General features: G+C 39.6%; 1 protein-coding gene across 1 annotated transcript in view; it reads right to left on the reverse strand.

Moving 5' to 3' along the window:
* Positions 1-6,934: 6,934 nt before the first annotated feature.
* Positions 6,935-18,854, reverse strand: part of LOC125748204 (Krueppel-like factor 12) — a 45,086-nt gene continuing 33,166 nt past the window's right edge. Inside the window, exons 5-6 of the mRNA XM_049024134.1 lie at positions 13,656-13,813; positions 6,935-12,138 (exon numbers count right to left, since the gene is read on the reverse strand). Coding sequence (XP_048880091.1) covers positions 11,957-12,138; positions 13,656-13,813 — 340 coding nt within the window. The 3' untranslated portion in view covers positions 6,935-11,956. The remainder of the gene's footprint in view (positions 12,139-13,655; positions 13,814-18,854) is intronic.

Genomic DNA, 18,854 nt, shown 5'->3' on the forward strand with positions numbered 1-18,854 from the left:
CTGAGGTTTCCTCCTACATCCCTTTTCCTTCTCTTTCCTTCCACTTTCCCCTACATCAGAGCTTCTCAGCGTGAACGTTATTCTTCTCAAACTCCAGACCTCCTCCTCCTCCTGGGCAAGGGTGGGGGGATTCTCGTAACCTATTCAGGAGCTTAATGGCCCCTGAGCTCAAGTAAAACAAAAGACGGCATCTGTAAGGTAATGCTAGGAAGGAAGTCTGTTCTTTCAAATATAATCATGTTAGAATTATCAGTATTAATGCAGCCCAACAAGGTGACAATGTGCAAAATATGCTGTTTTTTTATATTCCTCTCAAGGATAAAATACTCCTCCTACAAAATAGCCTTGAAGCACAAGTAAACTTGCGGAGATCACTTACAGCTGTTTAAGCACTGCAGGTTGACAATACACTTTTGCAACTGATTTGCAAAGGACATGGTTTATTTTGACTTTGGGGCTTTATGTATTTTGTTTAAATAAATAAATATAACATAGTGCTTAGTTACGGATCGTCTGACAATCATACGCCTTTATAGTAATGCCAATGATAACCAAAAATGAAATTCAATAAATAAATAGTGGGAATTTGATTGCCCACTGCTCTGTTATTGATCCCATAATACCATCTGATTCCCTGAGGTTTCTCATCAAGTCGCTGAGTACAAGTGGTGTAGAGAAAACATGCCAGACTAGGCATGGAACATGACAAAAAAAGGAAAAGACTGGTGTCATGGTAGGGAGCAAGATCGTCTGACCACTAATCCTAGATTGGGGTAGGGTGAGGTGGGGGGCTGGGTCCTACCCCAGGCATGGGTGCACAAGGCAGGTGTCTGTCACAGAACATATATATATATACACTAGGACCAACCCCTAAGGCACCAATTAGCCTAATTGCATGTCTTGGGGTGCTACTGGAATCTTTAGCACTTTAAATTGCTGTAACTTGTCCCAATGTCAGCTCTAAACAACAAAGCTTTCAATTAGATCTGAAGTCCTTGACGTAGCATATAAGCTCAACCTTCCAATTAAAAATGACCCCAATGCTGATATGCAACTTGGGAAGACTAAAGCGGCGCTTACCCTATGAGTGGTAATGTGTCACAAAAGATGTGATGTGATTCGACCCGACGTGACACGACACGACGACGCTAAGGTGAATTGGAGTTGCCAAAATTTTGATTTTGATGTTGTGGGGACAATTTCTCAGGTCCCTATAAAGATCTATGAATGCAATCGAAAAACTAAAAATGGCAAAAGTCTCGTATTTTGTTTGGTTATTTATGGTTAAGGTTAGGGCTGGGTGGGGGTTAAAGTCGTCATATTGAGATTAGAGTTTTCCCCATAGAAATGAATGGAGAGTCCCCATAAAGATATAATTACAAACCTGTCTGTGTGCGTCTGTGTTTGTGCGTGTGTGTGTGTGTGCGTGCATGCGTGTGTGTGTGTGTGTGTGTGTGTGTATGTGTGTGTGTGTGTGTGTGTGCCCTGTGATGGGTTGGTGCCCCATCCTAGGTTATTCCCTGTTTTCTGCCCATAGCTTTCTGAATCCACACAACACTGTATAGGACAAGCAGGTATGGAAAATTTGTAGGATGTGATGTGATGTGATGTGATTGATGTGATGTGATGTGACACATGATACAGTCTGCACATAGAACCAAATGTCTTCAGAAAGTTTCCTGTGATAACGATGCCTTCTTTTCCTCCCAGCCCGTTTTGCTTCCTCGCGTGAAGGACCTGGTATGTACCTGCATTTTCTGCATCACAGACCCCAGCTTCCATTTGCGGATCCCCATTGATTAATAATACTGTCGAACCTGTCACTGCTAAATGTGAAAACCGAACAGTAAGGGTGGAATGATTTATGCTGAAGAAACCGAGTATCATTTCAGCGTCTTATACTCATGATAGTTACCCTTTTAGAGAATAACTGTTCTATTCTCAAAATGTAATGCAATGTATAAAAAGTGTAGTAGTGTCTCAGTTTCAGATCGTATGATACATTGACATATGTGTCCTACACTACATGATTATATTTAGTTTGAACTTGAATTATGGCATGATATATTAAGTGGATTATAATTAGATAATAGAAATGGTGCTTGGTTAATTTTACATTATCTAAATACAGTCTCTTGCAATCCTTAAGTGTCCCCCCCCCCCATAAAGCCAACACCACTTATGCAAGACTTATTATTTGTGAATCACTGTTGTTGTCTTGCACACGCAATAATACCTCTTTGACCCCAGTACTGTTTAGGACAGTTAACCAATCATTACAGAACTGAAAGTTTCACACTGTCCTGAAGGGGTTCTTTATAGGAAACTACATGCCGCAGTTTTTGCAGGTAAATGCACAAGTCATCGTATACTAGTTGCACATTGATTTCAGTGAAAATTAAACAAAAAGTAGATTCATACTTTTCTCTACTTTCAGACGTATCTACTATCTGTCTGTTTGTGTATGTGAAATATTTAGATTTAGAACATTTATTACTTTTTGCTAATAAATCAGTTTTGTACAAACATTTTATCATAGCATGTCACCCTATTTGCCCAATCTCTTGTGCTCATTCTGGAGTAATCAAACAGCCCCTTTGGTAAACAGTGATTAAATATTTTAGCCCACTCAAGGGCTAGATTTATGGCTGTGATTTAGATATTTAATGTCAAAGTCAGTCAGCACAGAGGTTAAATGTTTTTTTTTCCTACTCTATGCAATATTAGTTTTTAACAAGACAGTCTAATTATTTTAAATGTATTTAAATCTGTGTTCGTAAAATTTGCTTACTTTTCAGTTAGTATGTGTGTACGTCTGGATAAAAATCTGCACAGTAAAGCAGACATCAACTTTTTGAGTTTTTGAGCTTTTCATACAGACAAATCTGAATTTGTATTGCGAAGCACAAGAGAATGGAAAACTATTATGGTCAAATTGTTTCAATTTGGTGTCAGGATTATGCAATTTTATTTCAGCACTCTTAATCAGTCTGAGTGATATGTTAAAGAGTATATCATTCACACAATATTGAGTGGAAATGACAAATTAATTTAAATAAAATAGAGACACTTTAGAGATGTGAACGTTGTCTTTTCACATATGCCACCTTGCTCTAACGAGACAGACAGACAGGTGAGAGCAAGCTTGTGGGGTCACAGTGCAGGGTCCGCATGCAGTGACCCTGGATATCCGGAGGCTAAGGGCCTTGCTTTGGAGCCTAATAGCAGCATCAGTCTGCCAGCCCTGGGATTCAAACTGGTGACCTTCCGATCACAGAGTCCTAACCCACTGAGTCGCACCCGAGGCCCTGGAAAACAAATAAAAAATAAGCAATCCCATCCAGCGTGTACCCAGCCGCGTGCTCTACGCTGTCATGCTCATAGATTCTTGATGCAATATAAAGGTACAAAAAAAATCACATATTTCTACTTATTTAGCAGATACTTGTATTCACAGCGATGTGCGTTTTTGTGAAAGCAAGTTCAGACAGTTCAAGGAGCAAATAGGGATTAAGGGTCTTGCTCAAGAGCCCATCAGTGAAATCACTTTAGTGACCCAGGGATTTGACCCAGTGACCTTCTGATCACAGACACAGCATTCTCACCCACATGGTTTAAACGTTACATTTATTGTTTAAAAAATGTTAACACTTTACACAAAGGAATTGTATGCATTCTTATCATGGTAAAAATCTTTTTAAAAAACTGACCATTGCCAGGTTGTTGGGAGCCTGGAGCCAGTCCCAGGAAGTTGCAGTGCGTGAGGCAAGAAACACTGCGAATTGCAGGACACCCACTCACTACAGGAAATTTTAAGACACCAATCTAGCTACCCATATGTCTTTGGGAAGAAACCGGAGTTACTCAGAGGAAACATATGTGAAGTCAGAGAAAACATGCAAACTCCATGGAGACTGAGAGCCAGAAATCAAACCCACAACTCTGGAGGTGTGAGGCTGTAGTGCCACTCCCTAAGCCAGAAATGCTATGTATGAAATTCCTGCTTATAAAGTTTGGAATTAAACTTCATTGGGAACTTAATAATTACTAACTTATACAACAAATAAACAAACAAACAAAAACACAAAGAAATGTGACCCATCGCCACGAAATGAGTCTTAAGTCACACTGGTACAACTGCACCCATAAGACTCATTTCGTGGTGATGGGTCACAAATACATAAATAAATATGACAAAAATACAGTTAATCTAATTTTGTTCCTTACTTTAACACCATTATTTCTCAATTCAAGCTTCTTGACTATATGTGTACGACAATGTAACTTTAACAAGACACTTTATCTTTTCTAGTTTCAGATGATAAAAGTCTTATAACATGGCCAATGGATTGATTCTTTATTAGAAAAGAAAGAAAGAAAAAAACAATGCATGGAAATTTAACAGTCAGGTTAAAAGCGAACCTCGTTTATTTAGTTAAACTGGTGAACCAGTGGAAACAAGCCTGTTTTTAAAAGAGGCGTGCATTTGGTGTTTCTAGCTCTGAGTTCCCACTTCAACAAACAAGGAGAACGTTCAGGATCAGGGTCTCGGTGATCATGTGCTAAGCTTTGGATGGACAACAACACCAGATTTTTATAAAGCTGTGTCTCCCCCTCATTCCCTGTGGCTCTTAATATGATTCCTCTGCCCCGGATTTCCCAGGAAAAAGCCATGACTTTTTCTATTGTCTTTTCTTCCACAGAGGTGGTCTTCTGGTCAAATTGATGGATCTAAAAATTCAACAATGGCTCTGTTCTGCAGCTGTTGGCTCCTTCCAGGCACTCTTTATGAAAAAGTCATTCAGAAATACATCCTGATTATTCATCAGAGATATAGCCCATAATAATACGAAACATAGTTGGTATTATTTAGTTCTCCCTCTGTATTGCACTCAGTGGATTGTGTGGGTTGAAGATCCCATCCTGGTTATTAAAGAAATATTACAGATGTTCCTAAATGTTCCTGAAAAATTTTGATTGGGGCCAGTTTGGTACTTTCTAAACCCATTTTTCATGCTTTGTGTTCCCAACTATAAGACTGGTAGAGTTAAACACTGATTCTGACTAGTTGTGTTTGGCAAATAAACCTGATTCTGAATCTGTTCCTGATTCATTTCTTTTGCTGCCCTGGGTGAGGATTGCTGTCACTGACGATGAATTGAATATGGTGAGTCACGGAGGCCATGTAGGAGATAGCCAGCAGGAAGATGGCACCATGTTCGCTCTGGGCAGGTGTTAGAACATGTTCAACAGAGAGACACGTGATTTTATTCAACTGCCTTACATTCACAAATAATCCCTCTGTGACTAAGCTGTTGAACCTGAATAACATCATTATAGCGCTTATGTTAGAGGCTTGCTATCCTTTCAGAATGCCCTTTAAGATATTTTTAATTAAGGAAAACACCCTGCACAGGCATTCACGTGTCATTTGACATCCCATTTGTTGTTTCATAAGCATTTTCTCAATATTAGATGCAACAGTTGTTCCTTGCCTTCTGAGCTGGTATTCTGCAATACATTTCAGGGAAGACGGAACAGCAGTCAGTGTTTTTGAAGTGTTTTCAAAGAGAATGATACAAGGAACATCACACATACCAGGAACATATTGGGCTCGATTCACTTTAAATCTATCTGAAGGTTCATGTGAAACTTGTGCACTTAAATAATCCACGAATAATATGGCATGAAAAAAAAATGTTGCTGAAATAAGTAGAATGGAATGAAATTATTTTTTTCCCTTATATTTTCTTCTTATAAATACACCAAGTAACAAATTTAGGAACCAATGTAATAGAGGTCATATTCACAGCTATCCACAGCAAGAACAACATTCACAAAACCAAGCAAACATTAATGCAGTTTTAGAAATGTCGTCTGTTAGGTCAAATTGATAGTTTATAATAAGGAAGGCTAAAGGTAGGTTATTATACCAAATGCAATGACTCACATGTGGTGATAAAAAGTACACTTAGGAAATAATCAATGGACTTTAAAGTAACAAATATAATTAGTGGTATAAGTCCGTACTATAATTGTGCATTTATTGTACCCACAATGGCTCACTTAGGTCAGACATTCCGGAGTCTGTCATTAAAATATGTATAATGCTAAATCCATTTCTGGTACAAACTAAAAGCTCTCCCTCTCTCTCTCTCTCTCTCTCTCTCTCTCTCTCTCTCTCTCTCTCTCTATTTCTCTATTTCAGTGCAGAACAATATATTAAACTGTGATGTACATAACTTGATCTGCTGAGTTACTACACTCTGATACCTTTTATATATGACATGTAACGGGTTCTATCGTAACCATTCAATGCCCTAAAAGAAAAAAAAAATCAAGTATTTAAATAGATTTTTTATGGCAAACATATATCTTGACTAAGATACGACAGTGTTATTGACAGCTGTGTTTGTATCCGAAATGATCGTCCTTTCTTTAATTGTTCTAATAGAGTGGAAGAGAATTATTTTAATATGAAATTCTTGGACTCGTGTATACGGGGATTGGGGAAGAAACGACTGAGGTTTAGCAAATGGTGCCCTCTACAGGAAGAAAGAAATAGTTCCTTTCTTTGTGACGGTACCAAACCACTTTGCTGTACAAGCTGTTAATGTAAATATAACTAGTTTTAATCACTACCTAAAATATTTGCCAATGTTTTTGATAGTGAAAAACTAAAATTATTGTTTAAGAAGTTCTCGGCAATATAAAATTTGCAACATTTCAGAACATGGGTTATAAAGTTTTAGGCCAAATCAGGATGCATATAAATATCACGTATTTTCATATATTTAATCACATGTATGAAATTTCAACGTACTTGCCCTGCCAACTTATTTGCATATGAGTGTGTGGAAAGAATAGGAACCTTGGTTAACCGTCTTTTGATACAACGAACAAAATACTCTCCTTCGGCTTCATGGTTTGTCTTGTTACATACAAAATGCAATTTTATTAACCTTCATGCCTCAATTCTGATTATTATACATATATTTGTTTAAACTCAGTTCACAGCTCAAATTATCTGCAAAACGGAATACAGAGAAAAAGCAAAGTACTGACAGAAATGTTTAGACACCATTTTAAAAAAAAAAAAAAAAAAGAAAGAAAATACTTGTTATTGTCGTCCTTTCTGAGGAACCTGGGGCTCCCTCTGATAGTCCTTAATGAACAGGGATTCCCTTTAATCATTGTAGGTTGATAACAAAATGTTACAGTAAGATGAAAAGTTCTGAATATATTTACAATACATTCACTAGACGTACATACAAGAACAACACTTATATAATATCAGTAAAATTGTAACATAAGCATCAGCTAAACTACTATCAAATGCAAAGAAAATAATGAGAATTGGTCTGAAATGAAAAAAAAGATATATATATATATATATATATATATATATATATATATATATATATATATATATATATATATATATATATATATATATATATATAAATACAAAGACATTACTGACCCCAGGTTTCACGGAAACAGAATCCTAAAGACTGCTAACTTGGGTTTCACACATACAGCAGAGGTTGCCCTGTGAACTGTACTTCAACACTGCATTACTTAACTGACAGTCGTGATTCCTGGAAATGAAATCGGACACACACACACACACACACACACAAAGTGAAAGTATATATGTATGTGCAATCTGGAGAGGTAAAAAAACTTGAATGGCCCTTTAGATCAAAACTGAGGTTATACGGTAAATGCATCCATACAAATCAAATGTCACTTCCACACACACACATACACCTCATATATTCAAAACTGGTGTTAGGGACTATTCACAACTGTCTCCGTAGCTGTCCGTAAGGCTCAGTGCATCGATCGTAAAAGTAAATTGTAAAAGTCGGGATGTTTGTTCAATATGATCTTTGCATATTGATCGAAGAGCGATTGTGCTTTTATTTTTACTGTGTATAATTGTCTGCAAGTACACCATCATATTACTGGTAACTAGCAATGTTCAAATGTTTCAATGTAACATCTGACCACATGCACACTGTAATACGAGTCTCTGGAGGCACTGTTCGTTATTGCATAACTTTAACCCTGCTCACCGTTACAAATTATGCCATAAAATGTAAGACTTCTCCTACAAGTAAGCCTATCATGGCAGTAACATGCTGATGCATGGTGATGTATAAAACTATCTGCACAAGTTTCTTTGTAATTCCTTAAATTAAAACAATAGCACTGGTTTGTTGTAGGTGCCGCGAGATAGATAAATGAAACGTTTTTTTGTTCAAACTGGAACAATGGCTGCATTTTCATCTAACAATTTATGTATATAGAGACCATTTGTAATAAACCTAATCGCACATGCAAAAAACAATCAACAGTGTGCAGTTTCTGGCAGAAAGTTGAACTTGCCTGGAAAATGGTGCTTCAGAACAAAAAAGAATCGTGATGATGTGCAACTAACATCGATAGTGATTTAGAATAAAACACTGCATGCTCAGATAAAGAATGCATTTTAGACATTTTTTACACAGGTGTTCTATAATTGTTCTTTTAAATTTACATTTACATAAACAGTTTTTACTACCTCGAAATGCATTGCTGTAATTTTCACATTTGTCTTAGTGACAACCAAACAATTTAATTCAAAAGTGATTGATACATAATCTCTGGTCATATTTCTGTATTTGCTTATGAGGACAATCATTTTAAGCAAGGCCCTTCCACGAGTACTCTGTAAAAATGTATTAAACGTAATTTGTATTAAAAATTGGAAGCCTCTCCGCTAAATAGTATTTACAGCCTAAGTAAAACAGTTTCAAAATATTTTTGCACTATCACATATATTACATTATCTTAAAACACCTTTTATACAGAAAATATTTATATGCAATGATGAAGTGCCCTTCATTTCAGAAAAGTATAAAAAGTACACATTATGAAAATATGTTGATGACTATTACTGTGTAATTAAACTTTAAACAGAACTTTGCTTTAATTATTCTTTGTAACATACAAGGTGCTGATGATATGTCTGATCCCATAAAAGGCAATCAAACTTTGATTATTAGACAAATAAAATTATATTTTATGTCTACACAAATAGGATGCATAACAACATATGAGAACACTTATTCATAATAGAACGGAGAAATACATTGGTCTGATGTTGTTCTGGATATATTCCACAAAGAGCAAAAAAGTAGCCAAATGTATTCTTCTGACATATTACCATATTCCTTCACAAAAGTATTCATCATCAGACAATTAGCCCACTTTCGATATTATATTGGGTTATTTCTATTTTCAAACATAAACTGCACAATTTCTGCCTTGGCACTCTATGGAGTAGATTGGACATCCATTAATGCCAATTTAACACTAGATATCTGTGGTCAGACCGGGCTTCACACCCTCAGGAACAAGGTGCTGATGACAGCAACTGACCATTCCCATGACAGCATAGCCACAGCTCATACAGTTGCTGGAACTGATATTACGACGGGTATTTTTGTTGCAATTTTGCTGTACCTGCAGATAGAAACAGCTCACCACTAACACAGCCAGTCTCTCACCTGTTCGCCAAATATATCTGGGGGAGATTTAAAAAATGAATTATTTATGTACTGTCATGCTAATCAGCCCACAGGACGCATAAAGAGAATTGTAAGACAGGGCTAGAATTCCACCAATGCATTAGGCTAAGAACAAATTTATGAATTAATCATACATAAGGGTGCTTGTGCAATCAGATACTAAAATATATCATATTGCTTATTTTAGCAGGAAAGCTATCGGGTAGTTGAGTGAAAAGGCGTGACAGGGAGCCGCCAGTGGTATATTCTCTTCTCAAGTTAAGCAGATTGTCCGACACATCATTAATATGCACAAGCTGCGCAATTTTCCAAAATTAAAACGTAGCTAATGCTACCATCTTATTGTCACTTTAATTATTAAGGAGGGCTGTTGCACTGAATCAGGTCCAGTTCTTTGCTAAATATGATTAAATGCACGGCATCTATTAAAGACATAAATGCATGCAATGGATTATGCCAAACAGCAGGATTCAGGAAACACAGTCATGAGCGTCCGCATGGACGGGACACAGCGCGCATTCAAACTCTCCGTTTAATTTCACGTTTTCCTCAGGTGAAAATCTGATTTCTTTTTATTTATTATTTATGCGGAAATCCTAATTCTACTGCCTCAGAGCATATGTAGTGGTATCAGTAGATTAGATAGCTGTACCATAAATGAAAAATCAAACGGTTGCAAAACAGGGATATAAGTATGTTTGCGTTGTGAACATCCCTTTATTGCTATTGTAATAGTTTTCTTTTAATATATAGCTTTTTTTTTCGTTTTACAAACAGAGACAATTTTTAAGTGTATTAAACAAAAACACTGAACAAATATGTTCAATATTTTTTTAAATACCCATGGACATTAAACATGCTAACAGTTGCCCTTAATCAGATGATCAAAATTATTACCTTGCATTATTATGTCTGTAAAGAGCATAACAATGTCAAACTGAGTGTTCTAAAAGGTCACAGATACAAATCTAATATAAATATAGAGGACTCTGCTATATAGAAAAACATGATACACTGGTGGAAAACCAAGACTGATCAGCTTCAGTCACAGATGTAGAGTACAGGGAGGCTGTTGTGTGAGGCTCTACAGTCTGCAAAGAATGCACTGAATTCCTGCTAGACATCCACAGAAATTTCAACAGCACTTGTTTTCTCTTTAAAATAAACGAGAGTGAATCTTATTCTGGAAAAAAATAGGTAATGGTCACAAGGTCACATTTACTTTAAATGTAAGGTGCTCAAGAAAGTCTTAAATGATACATAATGAATATTATGAAAATGTTATGTTTAGTAAGGGACTTTTTATATGGTATCAAAGCAGGCAGCTTAAGATATAAAAAAAAAAACAAACGAAAACAACAAAAAGGTTTTATATAACTATATTTACTTAATGAGATTGCACTTTACCGATCGCTAATCACAGCACAGAATGCACCCATAACATTTTTCTAGACAAAAAACTGTATAATAAGAACTCTCAGGAATAAAGCATCACCATCATGAAAAGCCATAAACATACAGAAGTAAAGGATGTACATTTCGTAAGATCATGTGCTTGTGTTCAAAAAATCCACTGTATGGGAACCAACACTGAATAAAACATATTCGTAATATGTGTGGATGGGTGTGAAAATATGCTCCTTGATATCTTGCCATTTGGGAGTATAATCTCATTCACCGGATTTGTTTTGAGTGGGTGAAGATCTACTCGATCTGCGCTAAAGCCCCTGGGCCCTGCGATTCTTCATTTTCTCGGAGTACTGTCTCTCAACGATGGGTCCCGATGGAACCATCCTGAAAGCGGACGATTTCCTGCGAGGTGGAGGCTGGAGGGCGTGTGGAGCCGGGTGGGGGGGGGGGTGGTGTTGGGTGTGGAGGGGCTGCAAGATCTTGTGCAACAATCCTCTCCAAAAGAGGAAGCTGCTTGTGTTTCACTCTGCTACGCCTTCGGGGGCCCCCCTGCGGGACCCCCGCACAGACACAATCGCTCTGTTTGCAGTGTTCTTTCACATTATAATCGCAGAAAAGCAGCCATCTGACCAACAACCAGCCGAAATAAAAATTCCGTTTAAAAACTGAATACCTTGTTGCTTTAGGGGCGTGACACAGGAACGTTTTTAACTGTCACACCGCATCGTTTCCTTGTCCCGATGAAATACTTTCAATGTTCGAACAAATAGGTAATACAGTGCTCCGTGACACGATTCCAAAACGGAAAGGATGTTGTGGTTCGTGGGATCTTATCTTCAGACTCCCCACCCTGGGTGGAGGGGGAAGGGGGGGGTGTGTTCAGGCCAGCTGAACACGTGCAGTGGATGGTGTCCTGCCCCTCCATGCAGCCCGCCCCCCCACCCGCTCCCCAAAATTCAGGCAGCACCTCACACAAGCATATGTCTGCGGCGGTGTAGTGCCAGGTGGTCTGATCGTGAGAAGCTGCGGTCACAGTCGGCACACTTGAAGGGCTTCACGCCCGTGTGCTTGCGATAGTGCCTCGTCAGCTCGTCCGACCGGGCAAACTTCCACGTGCATCCATCCCAGGTGCATTTGTATGGCTTCTCACCTGCGGAGCATGCAGGACAAAAGATGCAATGAGACAGTGGCACTGGAGCTGAGACAGCAGCCGCCATGACGTGAAACTGCAAGCTGCTACAACTTAACATCCAAAGCGATGGAGTCAACTATCGACTCCCTGAGGCGATGAAAGATCTTTGGGCATTCTTCGAAAGAGTACGGGTGGTAGCCCAATGTCCTGGTCAAAACAGACCTCCTAATCATCTCCTGTATCTAAACTGCTGAATTCTCTCCTGCCCTTTCTCCACTTTAGCTACTATCTGGTGAGCGTACTGATGCACAATGCTTGTCATTACATCATCCAGGTGGGAGCTACACAGCGGTGGTGGTTGAAGTGGCTCTCAGTTGGTTCTGTAAAGCATTTTGGGTGTCTTGAAAAGCGCTATATAAATGTAACTTTCATCCATTCATTCATATTCACAAAAATCAAAAGGAGCACGAAAGTTACACTATTTGTGCAGCATATTCATTTTTTCATTGTAAAGCCATTTTAAAGACTCAGACAAATGTTTAATTGCATGCTTGCGAAATCTGAAATGACAATAAAGTTTGGCTTGACTTGAATGTTCTTCTTCGGCTGCCACTGATCCATTCAGGCTGCCAGTGACCTCCAGCGTCTCAGGGAGAATGTAGCGATGCACATGCCGTTTTAGAATACAGCAGGAAACTGACACGTACGCAGGGAGAGCTTCAAACTCACAGCCCTGGGGGTGTGTGGTGACAATGCTCCCTGCTGAGGCGATGTGCTGCCAATATTTTGTCAGAGGAATATATATTTTGTCAGCTGGTAGCAGGCCCAGCAATGACAAGGGGCTCGTCATAGAGCCTTTATGTTCCCATGGCAACGGACCACTGGACCTCACCTACAGACGTTTCCACCAATGAAATTTATATTTTTTAATCTAAGTAGCTATATAGAATGGATTGTTGAGATCAAGGTGTGACTGTACGGATCACTACTGAAGACATCGGTATATTTTTAAATAGCGGGGAATCTCAAGGAAATTGAGTGACGGGGACAGTTCAGAGTTAAGCAAGTCACAAGTTAACCAGGCTAGACAGAAAACATAAGAGTCAAAAAGATACAGGAATGAGAATATCCAAAAAACACGTTTCACATTCAGATTTGTGACAGGACCAGAGGGAGAAATCGTGAACTGAGTGCTTTACAGATACGAGAGGCTGTATGAAATCATTCAGGAACTGAAAAGACAGATTTGTTTAGGAAAACCAGAGATAAGCCTTGTTCAACATGGCAAGACTGAATGGCTGAAAATCAGTCATGACTGGTCTCCTCTTATTCTCTTATTCGTTTTCTTATCAGTATTTTGTTCATAAAACACCATGACTAAAATCACTGTCATCCAACTTACCATTCTTATTTGGTTCTCTTATATTGTTCTAGGATGTCTTGTACATACGGCCTCACAACATTAGTATAACGATAAATAAACGGAAGCTGTCTATGAGGGAATGCAACGCTGGCGGTGAAATGGGTAAGCTCACCCGTGTGTGTCCTCCGATGGGCTTTCAGGTGCGAGCTCTTCGTGTACACCTTATTACAGCCTTCGAAATCACACCTGTGGATGCGCCTCTTCTTGGAGTCAGGCGATTCGGACCTCCGCGTGCGTCGCACGCCCTCAATACTGAACGGTGACATGGAACTGGAAAAAAAAAAGCACCATTCATCAGAAACGTCTGCCAGAACTATACAGACTGAGGCTCATTTTAGGATTTTGCAAGAGGGGTCATAATTCATACAGATGGGTCAACCTTATCTTTATCCGATAGTATGTTCGGAATCGGTGAGTGATAGGGGTGGGGCCAATCAGCTTTCAGCTAGGGCCAGTGCCCCTGTGGCCCCGCCCCTGTATACAGCAAAAAAATTCAACTAGTGAGAACTATATCAATATGGAGTGGACGGTCCCAGTATATCAGGATCACTTTAGGCTCTTTTTGGTTATGAGTAACTAATGGGCCCACATGAGGATTTGGATTAAGCCAGCCATACTTTTCAGTTTTCGCCAATTTAGCATTTAACTGTCCAATAATCTATGTCTTTGCAATGCTTATTCTTGAACTATATACCATTTAATGTACCCGTATAAGTACTGCTGCCATTTCCCTGTCCTTGACTGGCACTAAATTAGAGGCAGCTTCATCGCCATCTACAGGACAGTTACAGAAAGTGCATGCTCCAGTGTCGCGCTTCGCCACCTCTATTGACACCATCTGTGTGGTTTGTCGTAACTTCCCACATACGATGTCCAGAGCATAACATGAACTATATTAAGTAATCATGCGACCGCAGTGTAATATATCAGGAAAGTAACATCACCCACACACACACACACACAAAGAAGAAAGAAGTTGGTCTTCCTATCTAAATGGGAACCGTCCATTCATTTCTATTGGAAAAACCCTAATCCCAATCACAACACCCTTAACCCCCACCCAGCCCTAACCATAACCATAAGTAACCAACCAAAATAGAAGACTTTTGGCACTTTTACCTTTTTGATTGCATTCACAGATTTTTATTAAACTGAGGTTATCCAAATGGGGACCTGAAGAAGTGTCCCCACAAGTAAGGAGGTTTCAGATTTCACTGCATTATGGGGACATTCTGGTCCTCAAATATGATCTATGCAAATCCACACACCCACACACACACACACACAAAATACAAGACTTTTTGGCTATTGTAGTTTTTTATTACATTCACAGATTTGGATACAACTGAATTTTCCCTTTGTGGGGAACAAAAAAAAATGGTCCCCACAACATCAAAATAACAGGTTTTTATTACATCGTGGAGACATTTGGTCCCCACAATGTAATGTATATTGACCTACACACACACACACACACACACACACACACAACGGGCAAAGCAGAACAGAGACATCATACAGCTACTTGACTACATGCATGTATTATTATTCCGCATACTGAGAGCCGTATTCCAGGTAATGTTTTATTACATGGAGGGACTTCTCAGGCCGTTTCGGGATTTAATGGACTGGGGAGGCACGTCTGCTCTCTGCTGATTAAACATCCATGCTATTAAAGACACCATTTCGGGTGGTGAGAAAACGTATAACTAATCTGAGAATAAGGAAAATAACGCGAAACAGAAACTCACAAACCACACCGATTTTTACTTGCTGGGGGAACGAAAGAAAAGCGAAGTAAGTGACACCTTACACCTTCATCGTCCCCAGCGCATACCGCGGGCGTCTTTTTACTGATAAGCAACACATCGATAAAAATAACAGTTGCTGTTTCTTATCTTTGAAAAAGGGGCGACTCTCGTGATTTTTACGCCCCCTTTCATTTTGCAAATATTGTAAATTTGACGGATCACTTAAACATAAAACTGGTGAGCATTTTCGTTGTTCTCCATGGACGTGAGCTGTTGCTAGTTTTATGGGCTATTCCAACAGCCAACCCCATGACAGAAGCAGATGACAGACACTGTAACTATTACTTTAAGCCTATAATGTACATCCAAAAGTTACCGTGTTTATTATACCGTGATTTGGGCTTATATATGGCTAGATATGCAGTCTAAAGCTTTCCAGCAAAGCTTATGAAATTACAGACATCAGCACTTTGAGTAAAACTGTAAAAGAGAATATTCGAATGTCAAAACATCTGTAATTTGAATGAAATGGAGACAAAACCATACAAAATAATGACTCATAAGTGCAATCCTCTTCTTTATGCACGGACACCGTAGTTGCCTACTTATTTTTATCAGTTGTTATTTTTTATATTTTTGTGGCCTGCTAATCTGACAGGAATATTCATCAAGCATACATTTCTGCTGAGGTCAATGACAGATCGCTTATAGTGAATTATTCCCCAAATGATTAATGTTCACAGATATGTTCTCTCATTTAAATACCATCATCTCCTAAAGGAACAAATTGTACAAGTGTGCGTGCCTGTTCCTACATTACACAATAGCTCTATAATGAACTCTACCTGGCTTCAATACAAAACTGTGTGGATGAAGAGGATCTTACTGTACGTTTCTAATTATTCGGGAGGTTCAGAGCCAGTTCAGTGTCACTGGTATTCTTAGTAACGACCACTAGATGGCAGCAAACTACCTTATAAAAAGACAATATCTTCATGCAGAACATTTTTTGAATGCACAACTGTCTTTACCTTTTTGTATGCCAACACGTAAGACCCATCAAAATATCTTTCGTAAACATAACGTCTGTTATAATGCATGCATTTTTATAAATAATCTTCCATAAATTAGCAAGGCTGTCTATTAATCCATTCAATATTCAAGTCAACAAGTCCCAGTAAAAATAGTGAGACCCTTAGTCATGAAACGTTTAAGTGTCAGGGCAGTATTAACGGCAGTGTGCGCTGTGTTTCGATGCCAGTGGCAGGCGTCCGGGCTCTCAGCACAGGCAAGGGCAGCTGGGTAAACCGAATCTCAAAGCACACTGGCTGACAGGGATCACATGGCAACTGGGGGGGGGGGGGGGGGGGGTGACCACGTCAGCTCATACTCCCTCTTGGGATCACGCTGTCAGCATCCAAGTACGTGAAGCCAAAGGATCAACAACCACAAGTGCAGTGTGCCAGCTCGACCCCCCCCGGTGTTCATATCACTCCCACACGTCTGACAGACCAAGCCCCAATTTTTCCACTCCAGGAGAAGCCCCCCCCTGACTGGCATGGCATGTTGTAAGAAGAGCAGCAGGCAAAAGAGAGTGTGGGGGGTGGAGTGGATGCAGGACGGGGGGGGGAGTCTTCTGAGCAGTAACTGGGGTGGGGCTTGCAGGGGGGTGGGTGACCAGACAGCCCCTCTGGTCAACAGTCTCCAGCACACACAGCCCACTTCCTGTATCCACCCCCCATCTAGCCCGACACAAGGATCACCTGTTGCTCTTGGCGAGCGGCCATGCTGGGGCCCAGCGGAAATGACCAAATCTGTCAGAAATGAGCCTGAACTCTCGCTCCCCTCTCCCACAGCGCAGAGGAAACGCTGGAACAAAGTCGAGGCAGAAAACAGCCCAAAGAGGGACGCTTCGGCAGCGCACAGACATCTGGAGACAGGCCGTCTCTACTGGAACCCAGTGCAACCTCCATGTTTCCGTCACTCGGACTGGGAGATTTACATTTGCGGAACCGTCGCATTTCTTTTAATTATTTAAAAGGCAATAATAACAACATACAGTGCAACATTATATCCCAAAGCCATTTGAGCAGTTGTTAAACTAATCACAACTATTTAATCTCAATAATTAATAATATTAAAGTGAGAAATGTAATTATAAAGTAGGTTTCATGTAAATAAATCAAGAGCTATTTCTAAGGATCACTATAATGTGAGTGACAGTTGTGGTTGCCCTTCTTGGAAAGGGCAACCACGAGTTTATAACTGTGACAAGCACAGGTATTCTACTGAATGCCATTAAAATAATCATCGTGTTAAAGTCACTCCTTGTATACCAATTGTTATTAATTGTTATTAATAATAACAATACGAGCAATAATAACCAGTGCCTGTCGTTTAACAGACCTACGTTTTAGCGTAATCAAATAGCTGCTGTGAACCTTAAATAACCTGCCATTTAGGCTTGGTGAATTTCCTTGTTTGTTGCTATCAAATATGAGGAAAGAGGAAGTACAGTCTAAGCTGGATTCTAAAAGGATTCTTTTTTGTTTCTTTATTGTTCCTTTGTTTGTTCTTTTCCCATAGCTTCACCTACCAAGGGAGTTGTGTTAGTTTCATACAGCGAGTATGTTGTATCACAGTGAGTGTTCAGGAACATTCCCCTGTACCTCAATCCACAATTCTGACAAAGTCTTCTGTCATTTAACACTCGGGGGACGATATTGCAATTTCAGAGCGTGTGACGATGAAAACATTTTGAGGTTTTCATTTTCCCATATAGGAAAAACAAAATACAGACCTCCAATATAGGACTGTCCTCAGAGGAACACACAAGCACACAGACAAAGGTACGAAGCACACGTGCGCGAATGCACAAATACAAACCACACCTATGACCGGAGGAACAGACTGCGGCAATCGAGCGCACCAAGGCTGCAGTGTGGTTATAAATAAATGGATGAACTTATAGAGGTGAAGTGACTGACAGCACTAGCTACCTTGAAAACTTAAAGCCATACTGCGGTATTACAGCAACAGAGCCCCGCCTGTTCCGGTTAGTAGCCCCGGGCCCCAGGGCACCCACCCAGGCACAGCCTGCACCTCTCTAACAATAGGCCGACCTGTCTTCAGGGCTTCATGAATATGGAGAGTGGCAGCCCAGTAGCCGGTGTCACACACATACCCAGAAGAAGCACGTTACTTATTAATGTGCTTACCCTGGACGGCAGCTTGGACACCGGCTTCCCTGAGCTCTAGCGTGACAGAAACACTCTCTGATGCACAACTTTGTCGCGCGGCTCATTTTGGCTTAGGACTGCGTTAGCGTGCGTACAGTGCGATGGAAACCTGATGACAGATTATCGCAACAAACGCTGTTAAACATCCTCAGAAAAACAGTGTTTAATTTGCCAAAAATTCCTTAAAACACAAATAGCTCAAGTAATAGAGTTTATTTAAAACAAGAAATGCATCGTTGCATTTACTGAATAAAAAAGTCCTTTCTCTGTGTGTGTCTGTGTGTTTTTTTTTACTTACAATTACCGGTTAGTATGTTTACC

The sequence above is a fragment of the Brienomyrus brachyistius genome, chromosome 1, assembly GCF_023856365.1.
Source record: "Brienomyrus brachyistius isolate T26 chromosome 1, BBRACH_0.4, whole genome shotgun sequence".
Lineage (NCBI taxonomy): Eukaryota > Metazoa > Chordata > Actinopteri > Osteoglossiformes > Mormyridae > Brienomyrus > Brienomyrus brachyistius.